We start from the raw sequence: 10,653 nt of genomic DNA, 5'->3' as shown, positions 1-10,653 counted from the left end.
GAGAGAGAGAGAGAGAGAGAGAGAGAGAGAGAGAGAGAATGAATAAGAGGGGTGAACCCATTCCCATGATAATGGCAATAATCCATTCATAAGGGCAGAGTCCTCATTACCTAATCACCACTTAAATGTGCCACCTCTTAATACTATTACAATGGCAATTAAATTTCAGCATGAGGGGGTGGGAGCAGAAAGAAAGAAAAAAAATTCAACATGAGTTTTGGAAAGGACAAACATTCAAACCACAGCACCATCTAAGAAGTAAGGCACACTTAATCAGCCACTATGGCCTTTTGTAGCAGTGAGTGTCTGCTCTGGTGGTAGTGGAAAGCAAGTCTTGGGCAGGGAGGTAAGGGATGGAATGAAGGGTTGGAAGTATGGTTCAGAAAAGTCTTTCAAGAGATTCTGATCTTCTCCTTGACAATTGGTTTGTAGATGACTTTGCTACCTTCTGAAGTGGCCATACTCAACCTCCCTTTGCTCTATCCAAAACTTTGTCTTACTTTTGACTTCTTATCCTCCTTCCTTCCTGCAGTAGAAGGGGAAACATTGTGCCTTTTTGTCAATGTTGTGCTCTTGATCAAATCCTCTAATGCTAATAGAAACTAAATCTATTAATCTTCCTCCCCATTCAAACACTTCTTGATTTTTTTTCTCCTTTGGCTTCTTTGGTTTATGGGTATATCAATAGGCATTTTTTTCTCTTTTCTTTTTTTTCTTTTTTTTTTTTTTTTGAGACAGAATTTCATTCTTGTTGCCCAGGCTGGAGTGCAATGGCATGATCTTGGCTAACCGCAACCTCCGCCTCCTGGGTTCAAGCAATTCTCCTGACTCAGCCTCCCAAGTAACTGGGATTACAGGCATGGGCCACCACGCCCGGCTAATTTTGTATTTTTAGTACAGATCGGGTTTCTCCATGTTGGTCAGGCTGGTCTTGAACTCCCATCCTCAGATGATCTGCCTGCCTTGGCCTCCCAAAGTGCTGGGATTACAGGCGTGAGCCCCGCGCCTGGCCTCTCTTTTCTTTTAAACTAAACTAACATGTACTTTCTTTGGTTCTGCTGAACCCCAAGATCCCATTTTATATCATGCCTTATTTTAACTGTTAAACTTCTTAAAAGGAATATTCTGCATTGATGCATCTACCTTCTTACTCATCTTGTTAACTTAGTTGTAATCTGGCGTCGATTGGGCCATATTTTATGAACACTATTGGCTTGAAGATGATCAGTGATGAGATCCAGTGCTTTTTGCTTAGCTCTTAGACTGCTTTCCCATTCAACAGCATGTGACATTACTGACCACTTTACCCTTTCCAAAGCTGCATCAGTTAGTAGTCATTTGATATAAGAGCAGAAACCTACTCAAATTATTGAAATGACAAAAGGGATCTGAGTATAAGACTATAGGAAACTCTCCCACAGAAAGTACAGTAGGACCGTACAAGGACTGGAATAATGAACGATGAAGCCATCAGCAACAAGTAAAGTTATAACAAGTAATTATTGAACACCTGGTATATCCTAGGAACTCCATAGGTGTTAAGTGATCAAGCAGTGAACAGAAGAGACAAACAAGGTCACTACCTCCAGAGACTTTACAATCTAGTAGGAAAGACTTGCCATTAGGAGGTAAACAAATGTCTATTGACAACTTTTAATGACCAAAATAGATGGAAAAAAACTGACTTAATGATAAATTATTATAGGTTATTAGTGACGGGTGAGGACTCAGGAAGGACATCCTAAGACGTGGCATTTCAAGGGAATTGAGGAGCAGGGAGGTAGAAGAAGTGATTTAGGCAGAGGATACACCCATATGCAGGCCATGCAGGAGTGTTTCAGGGGAAGCGAAAGGAGGCATTGTGGCTGAAACTGAAAAGGGGAGGAGGAGAGTAGAGCAAAAGTAGTCAGGTATTTTAAGGACTTTGGATGTCATTGCAATGTTATTGGAAGACACTGAACCCCCCCCCTTTTTTTTTTTTTTTGAAACGGAGTCTCACTCTGTTGCCAGGTTGGAGGGAAGTGGCACGATCTCGGCTCACTGCAACCTCCACCTCCCTGATTCAAGTGATTCTCCTGCCTCAGCCTCCCGAGTAGCTAGACTACAGGCACGTGCCACCATGCCCAGCTAATGTTTGTATTTTTAGTATTGACAGGGTTTCACCATGTTGACCAGGATGGTCTTGATCTCTTGACCTCGTGATCCACCTGCCTTGGCCTCCCAAAGTGTTGGGATTACAGGCATGAGCCACCGCACCCGGCCAACACTGAACGTTTTTAAGCAGGAAATGTGGCTCAACATATTTCCAAGTTTACCCTGACTAATAAGTAGAAACTAAATGAAAGAAGGCAAGAGTAGAAGCTGGGAGACAAGTTGAGTAGCTGCAGCAATAGATTAGGTAAGAGATGACAGTAGTTTGACTTAATGTAACAGCAGAAGAGATGGAGAGAAGTGGATGGATTAGACATCTATTTATTAAGAACAAACGAGAGGACTAGCTGATGGGTTGGAGGGGGTGATGGTGGAGAGAAAAATGAGAAATCAAAAGTATTGTCTAGGTTTCTTGTTTGGAATAACTGGATAGATGATGAAACCATTTACTGAAATGGGGAAAAAATGGGGACAATTTTCTCAGAGGTTAAGAGAAAGCAGGAATATGGAAATTAAGATTTTAGTCCCATTTTAGACACATTCACTTCAAGTATTCATGGGGACTTGACATATCAAACAGACAACTAGATATACAAATATGAATCTTGGAGAGTTTCATTTAGGCGTTGCCAGCATTTTGTAGTATTTAAAGCTAAAGCCATGGGAATGTCTAAGATTACCAAGAAGAGAGTTTATAGAGAAGCAAGCAGAGAATAGAGCCCAATTTTTAGGGGGGACTAGAGGAGGAAGAACCTGAAGAGCACTGAGCAGTAGTGGTTAGAGAAGTAGGAAAGAGAACAGGTGAGTATAGTGTCCTAGACTCCTATAGAAGATATTTTTTTTAAAGAAGTAAGCCTGACCAGCTATGTGGAAAACTGCTAAAAGCTGGAATAGGAAGAGGTCTCAGAAATACCCACTGGGTCTGGCAGTATGGAGACAGCCGATATTGATTAGCAGTTTTCAGTGGCATGAAGCCAGATTGGAATAGACTAAATAGGAAAATAGTAGATTAATAGGATTAAATAGGAAATCAGAAGTAACATGTAGATATCTCTGTCAAAAAGTGTTGCTGGGACAAGATCAAAGAATTTGGACCATAGATGGAAAGGGATGGCAGAAGAATCTTTGTTTTGCCTTTTAAAATAAATGTTGGCATAACAGTATGTTCAAACATTACTGGGAAAAATCCATAATTTGATGATGAAGAAGATAGAGATAATAACTGCAGAAATGAAGTCCCTGAGAGACCAGAGGGACAGAATTTAAATCAGAAGTGGAGAAGATGGCTTTTGATAGGAAAGGAGAACATGTATTACCTGTACAGAAAGGAAAAAGAAATTGATCCAAATGTTGGAAAAATCATAGATTTGATGGTGGGACTATAGTGGAGATGTATCAGCAGGAATGGGGCTGGAGTTGGGGTGGTTTTGTAGGATTGAATAAAATGCATAAGAAACAAAATAATCATCATGGGAAAGTGAACTTCCTCTCAGGCTGTCTCCCTCTTTCTGGTCACCTGGTCTGATTTCTCCTTCTTTCTGTAACTCACTTCATTCTTTTCTCTAAGAAGGCAGGTTTCCTCTGCTTCTCTGTTCCCGTGACAGAAAATGGCCACTCCATGCACAAGTCTTTATAGAAAAACACTTTATTTCTTAATTTCAAATTCTCAAAGGAGAAAATTCAATTGGCCCAGCTTTAGTCAGTTGTTGAACTCAGGAGAAATCAACCATGGCCAGAGGATTTTGTACATACATAGCTGTCAGGCCCAAACCCTCTATGTGTTGGGGGAGGATTGGTTCTCAGAGAAGAGGGATATTAGTTTGTTAGATGCCCCATGAAGCATCTACCAAACTTATTTTCTGAGACTCTGAACTCCGTTTTGTTAAGGAGTACTTCTGTCCTGCCTTCTTTTCTAGTATTGTTTTCTTTTGTTTTTTTTTTTTTCTTTTTCTTTTTTCTTTTTATACTTTTCCTTCCATGACTCATGTATAAATTTTCACAATTCTGTTTTTCACCCTCTTTTTATTTCTATGCTTTTCTCCTTTGCCAAGTTCGTTTGTGATCATGGCTTCAACTACCATATGGACATGGATAGCCCCCAAATCTATATCTCTTGTTTTCTCAACTTCACTGTCATTTAAAAGCTGTCTCCATTTGAATATTCTCTGGTTATTTTATTTATAGCTGAACTCATTATCTTTTCACCAAACCTCCTCCTTCCCTTAGCTCCCTTAGCTGCCCTGTTTGTGTTAAAGCCATGACTGTCTTCTCAGGCATCCAAGTTTGAATCTTCAGAACTGTCTGGCATTCTCCTTCCAAAGTCCACATGATCATCAGCTGAGAAGGAGCATGACTTTCACCTTATTTCCCTCTCCATGTCCTTTATCATTCCCCTAACTCATGTCACCTAAACTAATGTGGAGTATTCTCTAAACCTTCTACATCATCTTCCAACCATCAATCTCTAATTCATGTTGTAAGCTATTCTTGAATTAATCTTCATAAAGCACAGCTCCACTCATGTTCTCTCCACCCATTCAAGAATCTTCAACAGCTCTTCACTGCATATCCAATAAAGTGCAAGCCTTACCTGGCAACCAAGGGCCTCCATGACCTGTCATCAACAGGCCAAGACTTATCTTCCATTAACCATCAGCCAAAGACAGACTGTCCAATCATCTTCTGCTTGGTTTTATGCATTCCTACCTACATGACTTCTTCATACTCTTCTTCCCGAAGCCTTTTCTCAAGTGAGTTTTCCCTTCCCTCACTTCCATAATACTCTATTTACATCTTTTTTTAATGTAAGGCAAATCTGTAGATACGGCTTTTGCTTTTTCGGCATATCTTTTTACTCCTATTTACCAAAGTGTGAGAACAGCTAAACCCAACAGAGTGTAAAACAGTGTCTGACACTTCACAAACATTCAATAAATAACCTGATAAGGAGTTGCTATGGCTTGATGCTAGTATTGTTGCTACTAAGCCCCCATTTAGGCTTATTAGGGGCATTAATATAGACCTTTTCAATAAGATGCTGAGTAGGGCACTCTGAAAATTGTGTTTCAAAAAATTTAAAATAAGAAAAAGAAACTTCTCTAGTCCAGCACTGCTGATGAATTGATTGCACCCTAACAACAGTCCCTCAACACACTTACTCATGTGGCAAAAAATAAGATTTGGCCATATAGGAAGACACTTATGACATACTTTAATGACTTGAAACTCTCATGAAAAAATAACATTATGATAATCAAACATATTCCCTTCTTAGGACTACCATTGCTTTCATGTATTATGAACACCCTGTTTGGGACTAAAACAAATAGAATGTCACAGCATGGAAAGAGAATATTTATAGTTCTTTGGCCCCCAAGTTTTACCTGTGAATGTGCTGACTTTATACAATATAGTCTTTTAGTTAAATGGTGAGAGTATTATGCAGCAGCTTAAGATGCATAGGAGGTGCCACTGGCGTCATAGTTGGCAATTGGAGCTGCTGTGGAGATGAAAACTGAAAAACCAGGGGTTTTCATTACTGTTTTCTATTTTTGAGAAATAACTGCACACTTATTCTTGATGACCTTACCAGTTAAAAATAAAATATCTATTACTATTGCTTCTTCTGAACTTCTTTTAGAAACAAAGTTTTCATTATTTACATATAATAGTCTTGCCTACTTAATTATCATTTATTTTCAGTTCCTTTACACAGGCCTCTTGAGAATAGCTCTTCTTAATAGTGAGATAGAACTAAATACCAATCAGCAGATGTCACTCCTTAAGTGATCCTCTTCAGTTTGTTTATTTCAGTTGTCCTTTTCTTTCAACTGCCTTTTCTCCATTGCCAATTCTATTTTCCTTTTTCTTGGAGATAGGTTCCCACTCTGTCACCCAGGCTGGAATGCAGTGGCGCGATCATAGCTCACTGTAACCTCAAACTACTGGGCTCAAGCAGTCCTCTGCCTCAGCCTCGCCAGTAGTTGGGACTACACCTGACCCCCATTTTCCATTTTCAACCTCTGATGAGCCTCCAGGAGCCAGTAGGTCTAACAACCATAATACAAGGTATTCTGTCTTTTTGAATGGCAGCTTCAATACAAATATCTGTGTGGTTTACAGTAACCACATCAGATATTTTTCTACTCTGCGACTGTGCTTTTGTAGCAGAGATCACCTGTTACATTTTTTTTTTTCCTGAGGAAAAGCACAAGTTTTACTTCATAAGACAAACACTGGCTAAAATTTGCCACTCTTAACAACATTAAACAAATATTTATTGATCATCTACCATATACTAAGCACTGTTGTGGAGATTCAGCAGTTACAAAACTGATAAAAAGTCTTCAAGGCTGTTCTATTCCAGACAGACAAAGCTAAAAATAATTATATTATGGTTTGGATGCTGATAAGTACTCTGGAAAAAGAGTAGGATAAAAAGCAGGAAAAGCCTAGGGGAGCTTACGATTTTTAAAAAAGTGTTCAGGAAAGCTCTCATCATGAAGGTGGTGACATTTGAGTAAAGACCTGATGGAAATGAGTCAGCAAGCTGTGTGGATATCTGGACAAGAACCTTTCAGGCAGAGGGAACACCTTGTGCGAAGGTGCACGTAGGCTGTCACAAGCAGTGAGGAGTTTAATTTAAGCATCTGCCAGGGATGAAAATTCAGTCAAGGCTTTTTTGTGGTTGTTGCTATTAGGAATCAATCTACAAGAGAGTTTAATCAGCTTAAGATGAACATCAGTGCAGATCTGTTTAGTGTTCTCACCCAGCCATGACCTCACTGCAAATACTGACAGCCTGGACTGCCTCTCAGATTTGGATGGGCCTTGGATGCTCAGCCAGGCAAACCCAGATGGAGCTAGAAGTGGAGGGTTTTGGTAGCTCTGTGGGCTCTGTGGCTTCTTCGTCTTATGATCTCTCCACATGGGGCTGCATATAAATCATATGTAACCAATGATTCCAAGTTTTAATTTAACCTAAAATGTAGTCTATTACCATATTTGCACTAAGAAGTAAATATAACAGGATTCTACCTCAGATTAGCTAATGGTAGATCCTTGTCCCACAGATAGCCATGGCATGGGGCTACTGAAACAGAAGTATTTCTCATGCCACCAAATTGTGCCTTCAATTTTGTCTTCTTTACACAGGACAACATAGTAAGAGGTCAATGTTAACATTAAGCCTTACATAGGATTTTCAGAGATTGTTACACTTACGTTCAACCAGTATGGAAAATCAGCACTAGGTCTAACTACCCCATAGCTAGCATAATAGCATAACAATGCTCTTCTAGCCCAGCAATCCACATCTCATTCTAGGGGGTTTCCAATTTACTAAGAACATTTTCCTAAAGCTTCTATATATCCTTGGAGCTTACTATCATTCTCAATAAGAATAAAATATTATCAAGAACCCAACAAATGGACATTTGAAAGCAGGTACTGAGTTTAATTTATTTTAGGCCACCTTTGATTTGTTCGAAGCCTATATTCCTTAAATATGAAGATTGGTGCTTACTTCATGAGGATAAAGGTTTAAGAGACAACTAAAGTTTCTATAGCAAAGAGAAGTGACTGAACTTCTGGATTGGTCATAATGACTTACCAGTAACTGAAAATAGTGTTTTAAGATCATACTAATTCTCTGTTTCTCTGTGTGGATTGTTTAGATTTGCTTTAGATGTCTAAGTCAGCTGTGGTAGATTTGAACACAGAAAGTCCTTAAAATATGACTAGATATGTTGTTTTAGATCCAAGTGAGATCCAGTTGATCATTGTGATTGTGACCGAGTATAAATTTAGAATTATTGTAACCTAATATGTTGAGGTCATTCCATAAATATATTTAGGAGTAGCTACAGATGACATTTCTATAATGCAACTATGCTGTAATCAAAGCAACAACTCAGAAATTTACCAGCATGTAAAATAAAAACCTTAATTTTTTTTTTTTTTTTTTTTTGAGACAGGGTGTCATTCTGTCACCCAAGCTGGAGTGCAGTGGTGTGATCAAGACTCCCTGCAGCTTTGATCTCCTGGCCTTTTGGGCTCAGGTGATCCTCCCACCTCAGCCTCCCTAACTGCGCCTGGCTAGTATTTTTGTATTTTTAGTAGAGATGGGGTTTTGCCATGTTGCCCAGGCTGGTTTCAAACTCCTGAGCTCAAGTGATCCCCTGCCCCTGGCCTCCCAAGGTGCTGGGATTACAGGCGTGAGTCACCACACCTGGCCAGCTTTACATATTTTTAATCTGTCAGATTTTTTGTTCTTGCTATTCTGAAAAAGTCACTGAAAAGAAATCATTTGCCATTCTTTTTACACACAATATAATGCAGTTTTTAAATTAATGAGGTAGGCCAATTATATAAAATTTGAAAGAGTATAAAGTTTTTATTCATAATTAAAATATGTTACTCTGGAGAACAAAAACAAAAGTAGTGGTCTGTCTTCATTTGTAGAATTTCCTTTAAACTGATGGAAACTTACCTCACAGATGAGGTTTGTGGGCCACTGTAAATACATACTCTACAAATTATGTACCCCACAGCTTTGAGCTGCCAGGTACTATAGCAGAGGGCTTCCTCAGACTCTTGAGCCAGTCTTGAAATTTTTAGCTTCCCATATACTAACTGTGTGATCTCAGGCAAGACAGCTTATTTATGCCACAACTGAGACCACAGTAAGGATAATAATAGTATCTACCTTGTGGATTATATGAGGACTGAATGAATTAACACATATCATGTTCTTAGAATAGCGGCTGGCACATGGTGAATAAACATTAACTATTATTCTAATATGTGGTAAACTGAGGAACTATGAAGTACTGCATGAAATTTTTGTATTTTTATTGAGTTTCATCTTTTTTTTTTTTTTTTTTACTGAACCCAGTATGCTTTTTGGTCTGAACACACAAGGAAGCAAAGAAGGATGGCTCCTGTACGTGAAAGTGACCCCTGCATATAGTGCCTGAAATAAGAGGAAGTTTGTCAGTGTGGGCAGACAGCACGAGTAGACCAATCTGACATTCTGCTTCTCTTTTAACCTCTTGACAATTAATGAAAGTTATCCGATGAAGATCCTTACATTAACTGCTTCTGATTAAGGTTTAAAACCTTGGTTTACTGTGGGATAAATTTAGATTTTTGATTGTCATCCAAAATCTTTGTACCCTTTCAGTTTCATTGCAGAATAAAAAACAAATTTACCACAATGGATTATTACATTACATCTGGTATTTATTCCTCTCAAGAAGCTATCTGCTTCGGAAAAGGCAGGGGCGCCCTTCATTAAGATATCTAGCTGCTGGTGTAATGACGTAAAATTCCTTGTTGACCCCTGCTATTCAGGGTTATTGTCTTGGAATATAGAATTTGATGATCTCTTTTCACTGCATAATTGCAAATGTTAGGCTGTAAAAGTATTTTACTTTGTTCAATACAGGTTCCAGACATTTTGCCTGCTCACCAGAAGTTCTTTTGATTAATAAGGCTACTGGTCACGAAAACTCAGCTTACTAAAATTAGAGGGGAAGAGATCCAGTTTTCTGGTTCTAACTAAAACATCCCACCGGATGCAGGTGTACTTGCAAATTAAAGTTTCCCTCATGAGTTCCGTCTCAAGTCATACAGACGGCCCAGGAGGGTGGAGCCCCTGCAACCTGCCTTGCGTGTCTGGGGGTGTCGGGACACGCGCAGGACACACACAATCCAACTTTCCTAGTCTCGCTCTTACCTCAAGGCTGTCAACTTTTACGCTCCCCACTGCGCGCACAACCCCCACCTCACGCTGCCACCCCCTCACGCCCCGCCTTCAAAGCAGGAGACACCATTGTCATTGGACACTCCTTCTCTCACTCCTATTCCAGAACCAATCACCCGAGTTCTGGTGGGGAGCCCCTAAGCCAATGGAAATGCTCGTTGCGGCAGCTGCCGGGTCCTGAGCGCTGGGAGGCGGTGCCGGGGGCGGGGTGCGGCTGGGGAGAATTAGTTGCCATTCGAGTGAGGAGTAGGTAGAAGCAGCGGCGGCGGCGGCGCGGACTCCGAGGAGCGCCAGCACCTCGAGGCCCTTTCTCTCTACCCTGGTCCCCAGAAGCAGGGGTCCCGGCCCTCCCTGCAGCTGCCGGGTTCTCCCGTGCGTGCAGCCCAGCGAGGGCTGAGGAGAAGGCTGCGAGTGGCTCTCGGGGCTGCGTAATCCGGGCGGTTGCCCTGTCAGCGTGATGCCTGGAGCGGTGGCTTCGGCGGCGGCTCCAGGCTCCTTGCGGCCCCGGCCGTGACCGCCACGCCAAGCCCAGCCGGGCGGTTGGGGCCGTTGGACGTTGGTTTTCGGAGCCTTCCCATCCCCCCTCGCCGAGGCGGCGGGGGTGTGCGTTGGGGAGAGGGAGCCCTGAGACTCCTCCCCCACAGCGATACCCCTGCCCCTCCCCCTTACACACTCGCACGCACTATCGCGCCGGCTCCCACACGCTCGCGCGCCTCCCGCCCCGCGCCTCCGTGTCG

General features: G+C 41.3%; 1 protein-coding gene across 1 annotated transcript in view; it reads left to right on the top strand.

Annotated features, from left to right (window-relative positions):
- The window catches only part of GLCCI1 (glucocorticoid induced 1), a 155,200-nt gene that overhangs the window by 12,315 nt on the left and 132,232 nt on the right, over positions 1-10,653 (top strand). The window contains exons 2-3 of the mRNA XM_011943520.1: positions 10,023-10,155; positions 10,370-10,649. Of these exons, the coding sequence (XP_011798910.1) occupies positions 10,023-10,155; positions 10,370-10,649 (413 nt within the window). The remainder of the gene's footprint in view (positions 1-10,022; positions 10,156-10,369; positions 10,650-10,653) is intronic.

The sequence above is a fragment of the Colobus angolensis genome, unplaced genomic scaffold (assembly GCF_000951035.1).
Source record: "Colobus angolensis palliatus isolate OR3802 unplaced genomic scaffold, Cang.pa_1.0 Scaffold104, whole genome shotgun sequence".
Taxonomy (NCBI): domain Eukaryota; kingdom Metazoa; phylum Chordata; class Mammalia; order Primates; family Cercopithecidae; genus Colobus; species Colobus angolensis.
This window is presented reverse-complemented; position numbering and strand designations above follow the sequence as displayed.